The sequence below is a fragment of the Carettochelys insculpta genome, chromosome 26, assembly GCF_033958435.1.
Source record: "Carettochelys insculpta isolate YL-2023 chromosome 26, ASM3395843v1, whole genome shotgun sequence".
In the NCBI taxonomy this organism is placed as follows: domain Eukaryota; kingdom Metazoa; phylum Chordata; order Testudines; family Carettochelyidae; genus Carettochelys; species Carettochelys insculpta.
The window spans coordinates 5,954,119-5,973,825 of record NC_134162.1 but is presented as its reverse complement, the minus strand read 5'-3'; the positions used below and the strand labels follow the sequence as shown (position 1 = coordinate 5,973,825).

General features: G+C 51.8%; 1 protein-coding gene across 3 annotated transcripts in view; it reads right to left on the bottom strand.

Moving 5' to 3' along the window:
- Positions 1-1,708: 1,708 nt before the first annotated feature.
- The window catches only part of TEAD3 (TEA domain transcription factor 3), a 61,565-nt gene continuing 43,566 nt past the window's right edge, over positions 1,709-19,707 (bottom strand). For 2 of the 3 annotated variants that reach the window (XM_074977884.1, XM_074977886.1), the window contains 9 exons: positions 16,362-16,373; positions 15,651-15,788; positions 15,150-15,193; positions 14,130-14,191; positions 11,851-11,984; positions 11,207-11,380; positions 9,298-9,438; positions 8,521-8,673; positions 1,709-6,627 (listed from right to left, as the gene is read on the bottom strand). In XM_074977884.1, coding sequence (XP_074833985.1) covers positions 6,514-6,627; positions 8,521-8,673; positions 9,298-9,438; positions 11,207-11,380; positions 11,851-11,984; positions 14,130-14,191; positions 15,150-15,193; positions 15,651-15,788; positions 16,362-16,373 — 972 coding nt within the window. In that variant the 3' untranslated portion in view covers positions 1,709-6,513. The remainder of the gene's footprint in view (positions 6,628-8,520; positions 8,674-9,297; positions 9,439-11,206; positions 11,381-11,850; positions 11,985-14,129; positions 14,192-15,149; positions 15,194-15,650; positions 15,789-16,361; positions 16,374-19,707) is intronic. The other variant, XM_074977885.1, reaches the window with a different exon arrangement.

Here is a 19,707-nt window from a genome sequence, read left to right as displayed (position 1 = left end):
CCCCGTGGGCTGGGGGTGGGTGTGTGGCTCTGGTCAGGAGGGAGACTGCAGGGCGTTCCGTGGGTTGCTCCTGAGGACTCAGGGCAGGTGACAGTCAGGAACTTGGCTGGGCTGCACAGGCCCAGTCACCACTGCAGGCAGGGCTGGTGAACAGAACATTGCCACGGCACGCGTTCTGTTGCCTTTTTGTGAGCGCTGTGGCATCACATGCTTTCTGGAGGGCCCAGCCTCCGTCTCTTCCCCAGGCTGGATGTGTCCATGGTGACTGTGCATTGTATTTGTCTGCGCTTCGTTTCTTTCACCCCCCCCCCCCCCCCTGCCCAATACCCAGGAAGCCTAAGCAGAAAAGATCTCATAGTTCAGGGCATTGCATCTTTCATGGAGCCCTCTGCCCCAAGGACTCCAGAGGCAGCAACTTGGTAGCCAGTCTCTGGGAGACAATGCAGATAGAGCTACCCCTGGCCCCTCTTAGGGCTCTCAGTTGTGGGGGGCAAATCTCTCAGACAGTTATGGCCAAAAATGAAGACACGCCCCCCCCCCCGACATTCAGAGTGGGGGGCACACAGCCTGCTCAGTTTGGGGGTCTGAAAGCAACAGATGACTCAAGAGTTAGTAAGAAAAATGCTTTTCTGATCAATGGATCTTGACGGGTCATCAAAAGGTTGGTATCTGCCTTGCTCCCCTGCTCCCCGTCTTACAGTTGGGGAAATCGAGGCAGGAAAAATGCAAGTGCCTTGCCTGTTGAAGAGGATGGGTGGTTTGCAGTGCATAAACAACAACAAAAAAAAGCACCCCTTACCAAACAAAAGCCCATCAGTCTGACAGGGGTCTGCAATCTGCAGCTCCGGAGCCGCATGCCAATCGTTAAGGATTTTGTGGCTCCCAATGCTGTAATTGCAAAGTGAAAAAAACCCTCCAGATTATTTTCAATAAACAGTGAACAGCTAAAAGCCCAACAATGAACTCAGCTCGAAATAGCAAACAATATGTGATGGCGATGTTGGCTAACTCCGCCTTGAATATGTGCAGTGCATTGTGTGATATCATACAGTATCTGTGTTTTGATGGTGTTGCTAATAAAGTCTTGATTTGGAAAAGGAAAAGGGCGCTTGCAGCATTTCTGCTGGGAAGTGCATCACGCACTTTAAAAAAGAAAACAAATTAAACGTGAAGTAAAATTGGCAGAATTCAAGTGGGGGTTGGAATGGCTTCAAAAAAGAGGACAATCGAAGATGAAGACAGACTTTCAAACTGAATGGACCCGATCCGTTGCATTTGTATCCAGTTCAGCCAGGCTCTCTTTGTCCCATTTGCAATGAGAAATAATTCATCAACAACAAAAAAATGCAGCCTTGCCAGGCATTGTCTACTACTTTTGCCGAACAGTACCCAGTATAGAACATAGCCGGAGGAAGGTTGCTATGTGGTGGAAGGCACAGGACTGGATTCAGATTGGCCATCAGGCCTGGCTCAGCTGCACACTTCCTGTGTGACCTTGACAAAGGAACTTCTTCGCCTCCCCCCCCCACACCCATTCGTAAGAGGAGAATAGTCCCTTTGCCTCGTCGGTTTGGCCTGTAAGCTCGTTATAAGGCTCATTCGTTCTTTGTATACGTACAGCACCTAGCACAACCGGGTTTGACCGCTGTTAGGGCCTCTAGGTTCTGCAGTGAGACAAGACGACAGAAAACAATACCAGCTCGAAATGTGTTGAGCCAACCCATGAACAAATAATTTTAATGGTTTTTCAGCAGACCCATAGGTTTCTAGGAGCTCCACTGTCTCGTTGGAGTTGGACAGATGCAGTAAACACAACAAATATATGATACAACCCATCACAGCTGGATTAAAAAAAAATACACAAAAAATATAATACATAAAAAAAAAAGGGGGGTTTTACATTGTGGACTGACACAGCTCTACACATGGTGACCGTAACCCTGGTAAGCTTTACAAAGTCTTTAAAAAAATAAAACAGTACTTCATGTGAAATTCATAAATACAAGGGGGGAGGAGGAGAGGGGTATTGATTAAGAGTCTCTGGGTACCTGTTTTAAGTCCCACTAAGGGAGAGCCAAGCAGCTGTCAGCTCTGCTGCTGTCCCTTCGGGGTGAGCAACAGCCAGGGAAATGGGCAGCCCGCACGTGTGTATGTGTCCCCGCAAACCAGAGGTCAGCGAGCGTGTGTGAACTCTGCAGTAGACGTGCTGCGTGAGGCGCTGAGATCGCAAAGGGAAGCAGGAGGGAGAGCTGCAGGTGAAGGGCTCGGAAACGTAACACCGTCCAGTTTAGGGGAAAATTCTTTCCAAAAGGGCTCTGGCCCAGTGGCGGAGCAGACCTAAAGCAACCAAGGGGAAGGGTTGGGGGTTTTTGGGGTTTTATAAAGCCCAAGTCGGCTAACTCCCCCCACCCGCCCCATGGCAAGGAGACTGGAGCCTGCTCCTGGAGTGTACGCAGCGCCCCCCCCCCCCGAAGGTAAGTTTAGGAAGGAGCGGCAGGGCATCGCAGTGTGCCTGCATGCTTGGGGGGGTGCTTGGAAAAGTGGGGGGATTAAATCTCAATTCCCAGAGTTTTAGGTCTGTGAGTGAAACTAACGTGCTACATATAAAAGAGCCAGCCTGCCCCACTGCGTGGACAGGGAGAGTTGCCTGGGATTATGGGGATCCACGGTTCTCCCCTGCCCAAACCGCACAGACCCTCCCCCCGCCGCCCCTTCCTGCTCCAGCGATTACCCACCCCACAGCTCGGGCTGGGCTGAAGCGTTCACGTCGGCACGCTTGCTCTTGGAGAATCAGCCACCGACGACTTGAGTCTTCCCAGGAGAACAGGCTGCGCCACTTGAGAAAAGCTACTCTTCCCCCCCGCAACCGTCACCACCCACGCCAAGGGGGACAGGGAGCCTGGGACGTCTGCTCTCCCCAATCAGGGGACTGGGGACCAAATCTCAGAACAACTCAGGGTGCAGGGGCAGCAGTCCTGGAGCGTCTCCACGCACCTTTGCTCTGAATTCCTCGTACCGTCGGCTCTTGGAACATCGGCCCCTGCTGTGTGCTCGCCAGCGCTGCCGGGTGCTCTCCTGAGCTAACGCACCAGGCTTTGCCATGCTCCCAGTCCACCAGCCTGTCAATGCCCCCATTGGCTCCTCAGGCTCACATAGGTAGAAGAGTCTCCCTCCACGCTCCTGGGGAGGGTTCCTCCCGGGCGCCCATGGGAAGCACTGATGGCAATGTTACTAGACTAGTTAATTCTGTTGTACTAGAAAACCAGACTGACAGAGTTTTCTTCAAGGCCTGGGAACCTGCCCTCCTCACAATACCCTCAATGCTTCCAACAGCTTCCCTTGTCACAAAACCCAGGCCACCATATTAGATTCCCGCACAGCTATATCGAGGGCCGCCATGTTGGATTTCCACACAGCAGCGCCTAGGGCCGCCGTATGGCATTCAAAGACCCCTACTTTGGCTGCCTGCCTGCCTACCTCGCTATGCAATAGCTGTGCAGTTGGCCGCTGAGGCACTGTCAGGGCTTCTAGCCATCAGAAAAACGTGCGACTCAGCCACCAGCTTGAGCAGAGGGGGATATAAAACAAAACAAGATACAGGTCAAAATCAAAGATCCAGCCCCTTGAAAGCAAGGCCAAGTCCAGTTACGAAGCAATGAAATGTCAGTCTCCATGACAACCCCTAACCGTCCCTTCTGTATCCTCAGCCTCGCATTGCTCTCACTCCAATCCCAGGAGGGACTGGGAGGAAGGCAGCAACGGACAAGCCATTAAGCCATCAGTTGAGGAAACAGCACAATGCGGCAGGGCTCCCAGGTCCGTGAGATCCCCTCTTTGACTCAATGCCGAGCATGCCTCCTCCTGAAGACAGAGAAAGGAAGAGAAGTCTGCAGACTGATGGGGGAAGAAGGGAGAGGACCCTAATGCCAGCGTCCCTCCTACTCTCCTTCCACCGTACCTACCCTATGTTACTGACCTGCACCAAACCCTTGTGATCGGCACAAGCACCACCTGCCCAGTATGGCCCGTCTCTTCCTTCAGGCACCCTCTCAAAGAACTCACCACTCTCATCCTCTTTGGGGCCCTTCCCAGAGCTCTGGTCTCTTAGCAGGGACATTCCTCCAGTACTGGGACCTCTCGCTGCAGGAGCCTAGCTAGGATCAGACCTACAAGATAATCTAGTTGGGTATCTAGGACTCCTGGACTCCCTCCTGTAGTAGTGTTTCCCCCGTCCCCAGAGTTCTCAAAGGAAATCCAGAGCTGCCCCATCTCCAGCCCCTCAGTGGGAAAAAAGCCACACCCCTCAGCCGGGACTGGCCAGGGCCCAGGAGAGGCAGTTTAGTGGCAGTGGCGTGCTGGGAAGCAGACGGCGTAAGGAAAAGCTTAAACCAATAAAAGACAGAAAAAGCCGACAAGGAAAAGATGGGAAATTTGCATATGCAAATTAGAGTAGGGGAAAAACAATACTGCTGCCATTTCCCTGGTACTCACTATTAAGCCACAAATGAATAGTTAGAAGAACTGTACTGAGAAAACCAACCCAGGCCGATGCCTGGATGGTGCAGAAAGCCCAACCTCCTCCTGACTCCAGTGGCAGGAGGAGGATACACATCACTTTTCATTCTTGCTTGTCATACAGTAGCATGCGGAGGCCTTGGCTGAGATCAGGGCTCCACCGTGCTAGGGACTGTACAGAGACACAGTGCTGGGGCCTGGATTTTTGATAAAAAAAAAAAATTCTCAAACACCTTTTCCAGCACTGCTAACGAGTAGCCCCGGAGGTCCAGAAAAGCAGATGTTTTCCACACCTATTCTGCATCTTTTGTTTTTTTATCTGGCCTGCTCCTGCATCTGAAATGACACTACGAGTCAGTTTCACTCGGGTTCTAGTCACTTTCACGTGTCTGGGCTACAGACAGTGCAGGGGCAGGAGAGCTCAACTCCAATTAAGGATCCACTCTCTTTTTTAAAAAAATGCATGTTTTAAAAGTTAATTTTTAAAAAATTACAGCAAGTTCCCATTCAAGTTTTGTCAACTCTCCCCAGGGCCTCTTTAAAATACAAATCCTAAGTTTTGGACCATCAATACTCATTAGTATCCCTGTAAGCTATCCTGCTCCATATCACCGCCTTCCATTTTGTCACAGCCATGTGGCCAGATTTCAGTCAGCATAAGCCAATGCCTGAAGTCCATGGCATTGTGTGGTTTACACCATTGGTGGATTTGGCTAATGGGGTTCACCAGCGGGGGTGATAAGGTTACACTGTGGTATATGGGTAAACCACTCCATTGCCTACATGTGGGAAAGATCAGGAAAGCAATGGGGTTTGGTAGGAAAAGTTAATACCCAGCTAAACGAATCCTCAGATTTTGGTCTCGGCTTTTCCCATGTCAACCTCACGAAGTCAGATGCCAAAGCATTGGCCAGAGTTGCTTAAAGCTTCCAGTTGATTGAGATGTTGGAGAATTTCCTGCATTATCTCATCCTTTCCCAGCCTCGGGATTTCCCCAAGCAGCCTTGCTGGCACATGGCCCTCTTGGACTGTGCCTGGGCACAGCTCTTATACTGCTGTCTCCACAGCCTTGTCTATCACTTTCCTCCAGCCGAGCCCCTTCCGGCTACACTCTTGACCTCCCACCACCTGCTCTGACCTCCTACAAACAGCCCTGCACTTAGGGTCCTCTCCTCTCACCTGGTTCAACACATGCTCTAAAGTGATGCACGCACACTCCCAACACCTGGGACCCTGCCATGGGACCAGCATCTAATCATAATGCAAGGCCTATTGCTGTGCTGCCTCCAAAGCCTTAGCACTAGGGACAGTGTTGCAGGGTCATTGCGCTCCTGGGACAAATACAGTACTCAGTGCCACTGTGGTGATAACACTTTTTTCTTACACAGACACTACTCCCTCTCCCAACCAACTGATGGGGATGTTACACACCAACACCCGAACCTGTGGCTCTGCGGGCCGTGCTGGCTTTGCACATAGCCTCCTGTGGAGAGCCAGGCAGAAACATTCTCCCTTTCCCTCGCCTGTTTCCAGACCACACCGCATCTTGTTGGCTAAACCAGGCGGCATCCATTCCAAAAGGTCATTTTAGCACCACCCACCCATTCTGCTCATCACAACCAGGCCAGGCAGAGCCGGGCCGGGGGCGGTGCATAAACATTTATCTCTGAGCAAGGAGGAATAAGGCACGGCTGGGTATTAAGAAGGGTTGGCAGTCTACATGGCAGCATGCTGGGAAAGGCACACAGGCGGTGGACCTCAGCGACGACTCTTTCCCCTTCCAGCTCTGGACAACCCCCTCCTCTCGCTCTACAGTTTCTTTTTCTTCTTTTTTTTTTAAAAAAAAAAATGTTCCTAAGTAGAAAACATCTTTGATTGTGAGTCAGTCTTTTTTGGCTTTTTTGTTGTTTTCCAAAGGCTTCCTCTGAGGCATCCCGAATAGGCAGCTTCTCTGCAAAGATCTCTCCCCCCTACGCCCCGCCCCATCCGATGGAGCCTCTAGTCTTTGATCAACTTGTACACGTGGTGCTGGGCGCCGTGCTCGCTGGTGGATACCTCGAAAACAAAGGCTATACAGAGCAAGGTTTCCTGGGTATCCCTGTTCGTAACAACCTGGGTGGGTAGGAGAGAGAGCAGAGTCAGGAGAATCCACAGAGGGGTTTTATGTTGTCTTGTAAAACACAGTTTTACCACATGGACAGTTCACTTTACGGATCTGTACTCTCTAATTCTATACCCCCATGTACACGTGTCCCACCTCCTCCTCTGGCTTGGACCTCATGAAGCCACTGAGGTGAAGTCTGGGGCTGGTGCAAATTCCAAACTTTTATTTCATGGGAAATTGTTTGACACTTTGCAATTTGTTTTCATTCAGAACTGGAACCAAAACAAATATTTTCAAAGCTCACCATGAACCAAACATTTTAAAAAATGTACTTTTGGGGAAAAAAATTGAAGTTTTATTTCAAAGTGAAATATTTTTTTTTTTTAGAAACTGACATTATTTTAAATACCTTTTTATATTACTTTTATTTTAACGTGAGCTCTGGTAATCACTTGTCTCAAAGAACTGGAGGGGCCCTTCAGAGGTCATCGAGTCCAGTCTCCTGCCCTCCCAGCAGGACCTATCACCATCCCTGACAGATTTTTTTTAAATCTATTTGCCCATGACATCACAAAATGTCCATGTCAAGGATTGAACTCAGACCCCTGGATTTAGCAGACCAATACTCAAACCACTGAGCTATCTCCCTCCAACACATAGGCATCTATAATGATGTCATACATGACATGTGCCACATCTTATACTATGACTATGATGTCATGAAATAATGTACAAATAATTAAATACAACAATAAACATTTAAAAAGACACACTTCCAAACGAAATTTCATTTTGAAAATAAATTTTCTGTGGGAAACGTCATTGAAATCTACAAAATTTCTCAAAAACTTTCAGTTTTGTCTAGACAACACATTTTGCCAGACTATTTTGCGACCAGCTACAGTGATGTGAATGCAACTGGGTATACAATTGCACATATATTTATTGATAAAGGCATCTTTATAGCGTCTATTCATACTACATTTTTACTGTATTTTATACGCACGCACGCTGAGTTTTGAAGGAGAAAATATAGGTGAACAAAAAAGAGCTCCAGAAGTCCCTTCAAAATCCCTGTATGGTTTTTCCTTAAAATTTCCCCAAAAAGCTACCCTGACACAAGCTGTAGCCTGCAAAAATTCTAGGTAAGCTGGTCTGATCAGCAGATGGCTTTGAAAAAAGGAGAGCCTATGTTTTCAAAATAATTTTAGGTTCCCACCTTAAGCCAGCCGGATTTCCAGAGGACGGGTACTCAGTATTGTCTGACAAATCAGGGTGCTTTAAAACGTCCTGAATGGTACACCCAGAGTCAATACAAAAAAGCAGTCAAGTAGCACTTTAAAGACTAACAAAATAATTTATTAGGTGAGCTTTCGTGGGACGGACCCCCAGAGGGTCCGTCCCACGAAAGCTCACCTAATAAATTATTTTGTTAGTCTTTAAAGTGCTACTTGACTGCTTTTTTGTTTTGATAGTATATAGACTAGCACGGCTTCCTCTCTGTTACTGTCCAGCATCAATACTTATTCTGAAGTTTAAGCCGTGGTCTACACACCTTCACCATCAGGGGAGGGGATTTACACTTACATGCAAAAAAGAGTGGCCATCAGTGTTCCCGCTCATCTTTACCACCCACAGGCAGAATAAATTTTATTACGCGCACCAAGGCATGTGCTGATGGACAACAGCAACAGAAACACATGCGGCCAGCTGTGAGGAGCTGTGGGTGCTTTGCTTACCAGCTGGGAGGCACCTGAATGCCTCCTGGGTGGCTGCCCAAGCACTCAGTGCACAGGAAAAACTCGTGGTCTTAAGTTTTGCATCACTCACAGTCATCTCCACGGTGTGCCTGGGAATGTAAAACTAGGGGGGAGAGAAGAAGAAGAAGAAAGGACAGGTACCTGCAGGATGGTGAAATTCTCCAGGACGCTGTTCATCATGTATTTTTCTGGGAGGTGTTTGAGTTTGTGGATGAAGTTGATCATGTACTCGCACATGGGGGACCGATGGATTCGATAGATGAACCGGCCATTCTCCAACCGCGCATACTCTGTCTGCAGGAGAGCAGAGCCAGGTGCTCAGCGTTACAACATGGTTAGCTCCCGGCTGCTGTCTGAGCACGCAAAGGAGCAGAGAGGAGTGAGCACACAGAGGGTGGAGGATTTATATAGCGTAGACACTGAGATCAGCAGCAAGAACCTAAACAAACTCTAAGGGGAGGGGGTAATGTCAGCGCAGAAGGCTGAAATGTACTAGATCAGGTATTAGAAGCACCAGATCTGTCTAAGGAAAGTGCTGTTTTTCCAGCAGCCTTTAGGTTGATTGATCTTTGGGGTCGGATTCCGTTAGCAGCTGGCACATTTTACCTGTGACACAGCACCACCGGCTCATGCCTGTCATAAACAATAAAGGCACAGATCTCCGATAATTCAGCTTTAAATCCTTACAGAGGAAGGTACTTTTCCCATTTTATAGATGGGGAAACTGAGGCACGGGTGGGTCAGTGACTTGACCAAATGGCCTAGGGAGCCAGTGCAGGACTGAGAAAGGAACGCCGGAGTGCTGACCCTCAGTCCCCTGCTCTTGCCAACCTTGCTGTCTCCTTGAGCCAAAACCAGACCCTGAGGAAGCCTGGCTCTCTGTCTTGCGCAACACTCCCTCCCAAGTGCGGGACTCACCTCTACCTTCTCTACGACTTGCTTCCCAAAGGAGCACACCTTGGTGGAGACGGTGACAGTCATGTTCTCCGTGCTGCTGTACTGGCTGCTTACGCCATAGAAAGTCCCAGGACCATCCTGGATCGTGCTGTTCAGATCCGCCTAGAGCAGAGGGAGAGGGAAGGCATTGTCAAGAGCTGAGCAAAGCTTTGTTTGGAGGCAGGAGGTCCAGAACAAGGAATGTGTGAGAACAGGGACCTCCAGGTGAAAATCCCTGATACCATGTTACATAGGTGGCCAGGTGCTCTACAGACTCAATGCACAGAGCACTCCAGACTCTCTTGCAACGCAATCACTTCTGGGGCAAGAGGCAGCAGCTGTTGAACAGCGCGCGGAACAGGCGGGTGCTGGGCTTGCACAGGAGGCAGAGAATACTGTTGAAGCCTTTGCAACCCAGTGTGCTGGGGAGAAGATGGAGGGAGGTAGAATATATTACCTCTGTTTGAATGTGGCCAGGACATCAGAGCTAAGCACCTCCGCTCTTGCAAACAGCACAGCTGGGTCTTAAACCCAAGGTCCTGTCTCTCAGGAGCACACAGCAGGGACAGCCCCAACAGGTCAGAAACAGGAGTGACACCCACCCCCTACACCAGGAGACTTACAAAAGATATTGTGCTTTGTGGTGACACGTATCAGACGGGAGAGCCGAGTTCGTCTGTATCCGCAAAAGCCACAAGAAGTCCTGTGGTACCTCATAGACTAACTGATTGATTGGAGCGTGAGCTTTGGTGCGCAAAGACTGAAGTCTCTAAGGTGCCACAGGAATTCTCGTTATTGCGGTTTTTGGTTTGTCTTGATTTTTTTAACTACCTCATGGGGAGAGAGAGAGAGAGAGAGAGAGAGAGAGAGAGAGAGAGAGAGAGAGAGAGAGAGAGAGAGAGAGAGAGTGTGTGTGTGTGTGTGTGTGTGTGTGTGTGTGTGTGTGTGTGTGTGTGTGTGTGTGTGTGTGTGTGTGTGACACAATTAGTGCAGCCGGCACTCCCAAACACAGAGGAAGGAGACTGGTCACCAGTGGAGGACACATGGCACCTTAATGGCTTCCAGCTTCTCTCCAGCTCTTACCTTCTACCTGATTAATTTCAGGCCTCCCCACAGCCCTACAGTGGCCCCTTCCTCAGCCCAGCAATTAATTACGTGTCCCTCCCCTTGCGGTCCCTGTCGGCTCTGACCTTCCTGCAGCCCCAGAGCTCTCTTCTCCCCCTCCCTCGGGCTGGGGTGGAGGGATGTGTTCCCGGGAGGACAGGGGGATGGAATTCCAGGGGTTCTTCACCCTTCCCACCCTCTCTTCCCAGGCCAGGGGCTGCAGGGAGGGAGGCGCAGAGAACAGACTAAGCCACAGTTCACAGGAGGAAGGACTGGAGCTGCTCTCTCCCTCCTGTGCCAATGGTACAGGCTGTGCCCACTACTTCCGCCAGGCTCCCTGCTCCTTGGGGAGGGCTGAAGCTCTAGTGAAGGCTGAAGCCTCAGGAATCACGCGAAGCGTGGCTGCACCACAGGCCACAAGCACGTGGGTGGGGATGAAACGGCAGCACGGAAGACGGGAGATCACGGGGATGAGCCGGGACTCAGAGGGAAAAGACCCCTATAATGCAGCCTCCCCAGCGTTGCCCTGGCTTGGAGGGAAGTGACCCCCCTCTTCTGAGTCACCCCCATGTCTAGTGGCCCCAGAAGATCTTCAATCCAGGCCCCAGGAGACAGGGGATATCACCCCTGCCAGAGGCCACCCCAGCTCCTGCCTGGCACCAGCTTCTGACTGGACTCCCATCACCATACAAGCAGGGCTGCCGGCTCCTGTCCGTCCCGGTGTGGGGGAGCAGCTGGGAGTGGGTCGGGAGGGGGGAAGAGCGAGTGTGGCGTGCGTGGTTCTTACCCAGAACTTGACCAGGAAGAAGGAGTTCTGGGGTCCCCTCTCGTAGAGCTCCTTCAGGCCCCCCTTCTTCTCGGGGAACTTGTCATAGATCTGGCGGATGTCCACAGCCTCCAGCAGGGGGTCGCTGTACGAGGGGTTTGTCTGCCCGATGTGCACAAAGAGGTGTTTGCTGTACTGTAGAGGGAGCAAGACGGGTCAGCACGGGGCCACGTACCCTGCAGTGATGATGTGTCGGATGCCAGAACCCACTGCCTTTCAGCCTCCCAGCACCACCTCTGCTGCCACAGCGGAGAGTGGCCACTCTAAGGGACCCCAGACCCGTGTTCCCGGTAAGCTGAGCACACGGGCAGCCGCCCAGGTGAGATTCAGGGGCTGCCCAGCTGAGGCGCGGAGCACCCCCAGCCGGCAGCCTGTGTTTCTATCGGTGGTGCACATCCGCACATGCCTCAGTGCACAGAACAAAATTTATTCTGCCCACGGACTGAACAAATTAGAGGGACCCCTGCCCGACATGTCCCAAGCTCCACTGCTAGGTGCTAACGAGCACAGAGACAGGGGAAAAGCCCTGCTGGATTCTGGGCCCCCCATCCCCCTCAGTCGGGTGTGGAGGGGGTTTCGCTAGCGCACCCCACGGCAGTGCTTACCGTTTCAGCATCCCGCGGCACCTCCATGAAGGCAGAGTACTCAAGGAGCCGCAGCTTCGTGGAGGCAATGGTGCGGTCCTGCCAGACAGGCACGGCCGAGGCAGCTGGGGGAAGAGGAGCCAGGGGCTCGTAACCTAGAAGGAAGATGGAGACACCATCCAGCAATAACCCACCATCCCGAGAGCAGCTCAGGGAAACCTGCGCCCACAACGCAGGCGCGGGAAGAGACCTGGCGGGGCTGAGCCAGTCTGGCCGCCCTTATTCCTAGCCAGCGTCGACAGCCGGTTTGCTGTGCACCAAGCTGACACACATCGTCTAAGCTGTGGCGATGGTTTGCACATGGACAGCTGTCTCCGTGCACAGCACGGTGGTGTGCCATAAGCGGGGACATATGGGGGAGGTCTGGCAACAGGGCTGCTTTTGTGGGGCTATTCCAGCGCCCGCTAGGAAGTGGCAGACAAACACGCCTCCCTATGAGGGCCCCACTAGACAGGGGGACGGAGCCATGCCAGGTTATCATCGCCAGAAAGATTCCCAAAGAGAACAGCCCAGACCGAACCTTGGCTTGCACATGTGGCCCTCCTGTGGCGCTGGCTCCCTCCCAGTAGCAAAACACTCCTCCAAGCACTGCGTGTTCAAACCTTTTGCTCTTTCCATGAATGCACTGGAGGAAAATCACAGACTGCACCTCCACGCTCTCCTATCCCTGCTCAGAGGGTCACCTTTTGGGTTCACTGGCTGGTGGTTACTTAAATTATACACAACACTCAGCAACTAACACCACGGGACTTTGATTCTTGCCTGAGAGCTGAAAATAACAGCCAACCACCTAGCGCAGGGATTGCCCAACCAGGGTCGCACATGCCCCTGGGGTACCTCGACTCTTCTACGCATTGGCCTTGTTTTACAAAAGGCTACAGAAAAAGCAGTAGTGAAATCAGTACAACCCAGCATTTCACACAGACTATGACCTGTCTATAGCATTCTGTATCGGGTATGTCTACACTAGGACCTAACTTCAAAATTAACTTCAAAGTTAGGCACTATATCGAAGTAGGCAGCAGAGAGTCAACACACCTTTTTCCTTACTTCGAAGTTAACTTTGAAATAGGGAGCCCAACTTTGATGTCTTTACTCCATTCCCGGGAATGGAGCAGTGCCCTACTCTGAAGTTTAGCTTTGATGTAGGGTGTGTGTAGATGCTCAACTTCCAAGTTGCTTACTTCGAAGTCATTTTTGCAGTGGAGACACAGCCTATATGTTATACCCTGAAATATAAGTTCAATATTTATATTCCAGTCAATTGCTTTTATGGTTACATGAGTATAAGGAGAAAATCAGGCCTTTTTCAGTGTCGGCCTGCTGGGACTCTTTGGTACGTTTATATCAGATTTTGTAGGCAAAAGGTTTTTAACTGAGTTGAAACTTAGGGAACACAAATCGACTGCCTGAAATGAGAACAGCATTTGGAAAAGCTGGGAGCCACCGCCCCAGAGGATCGGCTTCTCTTGGCTAACAGCCCTCCTGGGGAATGGTTGTGGCGAGCTGGGCTCCCCGGCTAATCAGATTGCACTTTATGATAATGGGGGATTTCCACCTAGGCTTCATGCTAAATCCGGAACAATGCAGCTGGCTGCATCACCCACACAGGACTTCTGGAGCCAGGATCAGGCGCCTCTCCTGCCTGGGCTGGAGAACAGACTGCCTTCCCTTGGACGCAATAACTGACACATGGTCTAGCCACTAGGGAGGAATAAAGAGCTACACGGTGTGAGCTGGGTTCTGTTTGGAAAGGCTGAAGGATTGGGGCATGCTGCGAGGTTGCTTTATTCCTGGGCGCACTGGGTGGCAGGGGGCTGCTGATACACTCAAAAATAAACAGGGCAGGTTCTCATCCCAGCATTGAGCGTTTTGCTCCTGGCCACCCTCATATTTGGGGTGTGGCGCAGGGGGGAGACCACCCTCCGGGACTGGTAGCTGGGGCGGCGCCTCTGGGGCAGAGGAGACAACACCGGCCTTGTGTGCGGGACCCTGGGGTGGGAGGTGAGAGAAAGAGGAGGAAGGCCCTTGGAAGTGAGATCTGGGGTGGCCACAGCAACAGCCCAGAATTCCATGAATGAACAAGTATCTGAGCAATGGGCAGAAGCTGGGAGGTGGCGTCTACTTCTGGGGGAGAAGCCAAGGGCAGGACAATCAAGACAAGCAGCCAAATATCCCTGCGCCTCCAAGAGGCAACGGGCTGGCAGAAACCTGGCGCCGAGTGAAAGCAACCCACTTACTGGCTAGTGATGGAGGCATTGGTGGCTGGATGGGGTAGGCTGGTTGTGCAAACGGTTTAATGCTGAAAAACAAAGCGGGTAGTTCAGCAAATTAACGAGATTCATTCCTAAAGTGTCCTTTCCCCGCCCCCCACCTCTTCTCCCGAGGCAGCTGACAGACCCTCCCTGGACTGCTAAAACAAGAACATCTCTTCCCATAGCTGTGCTGTGCGTCTTGCGCCCACGCCCACAGAGACCAGCTGCTCCTTCTCATCTGCCTTCTTCACTCCTCAGAGGGCTTCTGTGCCCCTCCCACCAGGGTCTGGGGCGTGTCCGACCCCCCCTCTCCCCGACACTCCCCCCTGCCGATGGGCACAGCACACAGCAATCAGCCAGATGCTCTTCAGGAGCCAGTCATTAGCAGCAAGGGGTGGGCGGCTCATGGCCACAGACACGGCAGGCCTCCGTCCGTCCGTCCCTCCGTCCCTCCGGCATGTGGCCAGGCCAGTGTTCTTAGCACCCTACCCCAGACGAAGAGGGGAGTTCTGAAAACAGTTTTCTCACCCTCTCCTGGCCAGATGGGGGCCTGCTGCTGCCATCCGCTTGCTCTCCACACACATGCTGGCTTCAAAACATGCATCCCTGTGGTTTGCCTGCACTGGCAGAGTTGGGAATAGGATGCAGGAGCCTGGCCCCCTGGACAGTGTCTCCTGTAAGCTGAATGCTTGGGCAGCCAACTCAGGAGAGATTTGAGGCTGCCCAGCTAATGAGCAGAGTGCCCACAGCCTGTGTTTCTACTGGCGGTGCACATCCACACATGCCTCGGTGCACCTAACAAAATTTATTCTGCCCAGGGATGGGAAAAAAGTGAGAAAGAATACTGCCCCCAAGGCCCTGTTCTCCCCATCACACCACACTGCTGCCGTATCATTTGGAGGATCTTGGACTGACACAAGAAGGTGGGGGAGAAAAGCAAAACAGGTTAAAGAATCAGCAACCCTAGTATGGTCTGGTCGAACCTGGAGATGTCTCCTTACTTACTCCTGAGAGGGTCCAGGCTGTCCTGAGATAGACCCGCTCCAAAACTGGGGAAACAAAAGCACACACCGAGGAATAGTCAGGGACTTCGCAGAAGCACATTCCAACACCCTGCCCCACACTGTGCTGCCCTCCAGGCAGGTCCTTAAACAGCTCGAGGGGTCTCAGGTTACCCAGTGAGTTTGCAGCCCCACTCGACGTCAGGTCTTCTGCAGGAAATCTGCGAGAACAACTAGGGAATGCTCGAGCCGTGAGCGCTCCAGGGGTCAGTTCTCCTGCCCCTTTGCTCAGCGATGGTGCCTATGGGGACAGGCTAGGACTGGCGCAGCTGTGAGCTGCCTTGCAGACTTCCCCTTCCCCTGCTGTTCCCGTACCAACTCCCCTTGTGACAGGTGGGCTGGAGGGTGCCTGACCTCCTCCTCAGGTGGCATTCCTAGCCTATTGCATGGGGCAGATCCTGCTGGGCTGGGGACATGGGGTGAGCCCCTGCGCAGCGCTCCTTACCCTGGGGGCAGCAGAGAAGACAGCCTGAGGAAGAGGAGGAGGGGGGCTGAGTTTGTTCTGCAGGACGCTGGCGGATACGATCTGGGCGGACGACATGGAGGCCATACTCTGCAGGGCCTTGTCCTTCGAGACCTGGTCCTGCGAGAGAGGAGGAACAGAAAGCACGGTTACCAACCCAAACTGGACAGGGTGGCAGAGAGAGATTACGCCCCCCCTCCAACCCCCACATCATCCCAAGGGAGCCCAGTGCACTTTCAAACTGGATCTGTGCATACAAAGGGATCCCAACAACCCCCACTGAGATGCAGCTGCCTCTGGGGTGGAGCATGGCAGCTGTTTATCATTGCCATGCACGGTCACATAATAGTCGAGGACAGGATGTGATGGAGACTGATGCAGCCAATGAAACAGCAGGGGAACTACGGAAGGAAAACAGATCCCTTCCTTCTACCTCCCCCCTCCATTGGAATGTGCCCACATTAACATCCCAAGGATTGTTGAGCTCAAGTGACCAGGGCCTCAGGTTTGTGTCTCATGTATGAGAGGGCGACTGCAGCAGAACAGCACTGGAGCAGGAATTGGGTCCTGACTCACAGGGACACAAATCACTGACACCAAGGACTTTTCTCTGTCCCTGGCAGAGGGCCAAGGGGTATTAAAGGGATAAGGAAAAGTTTAAAGAATGTAACGGCAAACTCAAGCACTACTTACCAAGTTCATGGCCTGTACATAAAAGAAAGGAAAAGCAACGGTTAGTATGGCCTGCATCTATCCTAGAGCAGAGAGACGTCTGCACGCCTACAGGAGCCATTATCCTATTGACCATCCAAAGAACCAAGGGAAGGTGGGTTTGCCTTTGGAAACAAACCACATGTGAACCTGAGAGGTTTCTAACGCACTCGGTTTCCCTGTGCTTATTGCCCTGCCTGGCAATCTGGAGGTATGGGATGTGGATTGGCACAACAGAGCCGTACGGTTAGTAACCTCTTCTCAGCTCAGCACCACTGAGCAGCACCAGTGAAATACCAGATGGAAGTGGAGCTAAAGATTGTGAGCCAAGGGCTGAATGGGTCTGACACAACCTCACCCGGTGTACCTGTGTGACGGATGTAATACAGGTTGAGCCTGTCTAGTCTGGCGCTCTCTCAACTGGGAACATCCATAAGCCGCATGATTTTAGTGAGCTGGACGGCCCCTTATCACGGGTGTGGCCAAGATTCCCATGGTCCCATAAAGTTTGTTTCCAGCCACCAGTCTTGGCGCTCAGTGTTCTGGGCTGTTATTTCACTGTAACCTACCCCTAAATGTCTTCTGAGAGCCGAGTAAGCAGTGGAAGTGTTGGTGATGTGCTAGATAATATAGAGAAGAGTGAGGGACAATTTGATCGCAGCCTTCAACTTCCTGAAGGGGGGCTCTAAAGAGGATGGAGAGAGGCTGTTCCCAGTAGTGACAGACAGCAGAACAAGGAGCAATGGGCTCAAGTTACAGAGCAGAAGGTGCAGGTTGGATATTAGAAAAAACTATTTCCCCAGGAGGGTGGAGAAGCACTGGAATGTGTTGCCTAGAGAGGTGGTGGAGTCTCCATCCCTAAAGGTTTGGAAGTCCTGGCTTAACAAAGTCCTGGCTGGGATTATTTAGTTGGGGTTGATCCTGCTTTAGGCAGGCGGCTGGACTTAACAACCTCCTCAGCGCCCTTCCAGCCCTAGAATTCTATGACCTCTCCTGGATCAGTAAATTCTTTCACTTGGCGCCGCTCAGGTCCCAGCGTGCCGGTCTAGAGAGGTTCAACCTGTAGCACTGGTTGGTTCTATCCATGCCCACAGCAGAGAGGTGGGCAGTGAAGTGTGCATGGCTGTCTCCAAGCAGCGGTGCTGGAACATCATTTAGAGGAGGGTTCTACCGAACTCCTAGTCCAGCACCTAACAATGTGTACCAAGGAGATGTGAGCATGTAGATCAGAGGGGCAATTCGAACTGGAAGAGTGCTGGGGAGAGGACAGAGGAACGCCTATGAGGAAATCACTCTCTGCTGTTTTATGATGGATTGATTTGGGAATTTCAGGGCCTGCCCATAAATCCTCATTTGGACAACGGGATCCTCTTTGGTACTGACAGAATCCAGTCTTTCCTATTCATCACGTCTCAAAAGCTTTGCACCTGGCGAAGTGCAAATGAGCAAACAGGAGTCAAAAATAACCACAGCTCCAGGGATTCCGGGAAGGAGCCACAGGAGGGAGAGGATTAAAACCAGGATGTAAATGTGTGCGCCTGTATCAGCAGCTCACAGCTCGCATGAGCCTCACCTCAGGAGCACAGCTCCCCTTTAGGCTTCTAGGAAAGGGGTCACCTTTTCCAAAGGTCTCAGTGCAGGGAGTGCCCAGTGGGAACGGAGCACTAGGAAATCTGTCCCGAGATGTTTGCACATTTCTGTGAGAGGCTACCGGTAGAAGGAGCGAGGTTTCCTTTGTGCAACGGCTATCTGGCTAGCAGAGCAGGAACAGAAGGCTCTGCAATTTTCCCCAGCACATCTGCGGTTATCCTAGTGTTTGCTTAATAGGTATGTACGCCCCAATCATCATCTCATATATTTACTTTTCCTCCTCAGAGCGAATCCTGAGGGTTCATCAGCTGATTCATTTCAACCTAATTTTAAGAGCAACCAGAGACTAAGGATACGCCTGTATTTTAAAAATCAATACTGCCCAGTCCTGCGCATGGGGCGTATAAGCGCTGCCTGCACAGACACTCATCTGAGCTGCATGGAGAACTGAAAGGCAGTCAGACTTGGCCGTTTTCAAAGAGGGTCACAAAAAGAAAATATGGCTGTTACACACACCGGCCCGGTTGGGGCTCCAAAATCACCCTGAAGTGCCCCCACTTTTCTAACAGAGTGAGCAGGGCTTGCTAAGTATAGCTCCTTTCCACAGCCCACCTCCTGAGAGTCTCTGGGGCAGAGGAGTTACTGTCTTTACGGAATTTAATAGGAGCAACATCAACAGGGGTAAAGAAATGACTTCCAAATGCTGTGCAGTTTAACCGTCAGCCAGACCCTCACTATGGGGATCTTCTGTATGGGCTTATTATGAGAGGCAGAAGACAGAGAGCCCTGGAACAAACAAATGCAGCTGATCTCTCTGTCACCTGGGTGTGGCCTCCCACACTGTGCATGCTGATCATAGTTACTGCACTATTATGGGGTGTTCTTCCCTTCTGTCTACTGCATCCACCTGTTATCTCTTGTCTTCTGCTTAAGCTCTTCAGGACAGGGGTCAGAGTGTGTGTGTGTGTGTGTGTGTGTGTAACTGCTCATGGGCAGACTTGAACCCAGGACCTCTGGAGCTTAGTGCAGGAGTCTCTCGCCTTGGAGCTGAAAGGCAGCTAGCTTGGGGCTCAGTGGAGAATGATTCTGCCTGTCTGTAAGGGGTCTATTAAGTACCACTCCAGGGGACAGTGACTCACACCCAGTAGGCGCATGGGGAACATGTGCAGGGCTGGGCGCAAGGGGGCCCCGGTCGTGAGGCTCCCACAGTACAATATGTGCAACAAGAAAAGGTGGAACACCCTGGTGAGCACTTATATTTGGGTTTCCATTGCAGAGTCCCCCTGCGGCCCCACCCCACCCCACCCTTCTCCAGCACCTGGCAAACAAGGACACAAAGAACACACAGGGGAAACGGCTGCGGGGAGGTTAGTCAAACTCCCGTTAGGAAGAGGGAAGGAGAGAAAGAAAAGCCAACCAGAGAAGAGACGACGTTCCAGTTTTATCCTTGGCTCCTGGATCCCTAACCTGACCTCTCAGCAGCCACAATGAACAGGAGCAGGGGAAGCTCCTCTCCCGCACTAGGGAGAATGCCCCACCGCACGAGCCCCCTGGCTCACACATCCCCTCAATGCACCAGCCGCCAATTAGCAGCACAGCACCCAGCTCCTGTGTGTCTCCTTCTGGGAGTGGGATGGGGGGGCAGTGTCAGTGCCTGGGCCCCACTGTCTGAGCACCCGCAGGGGCAGTGTGAGTCCAGGTGTCCCACACAGGCTGAGCGCACTAGAACCAGCTGGGA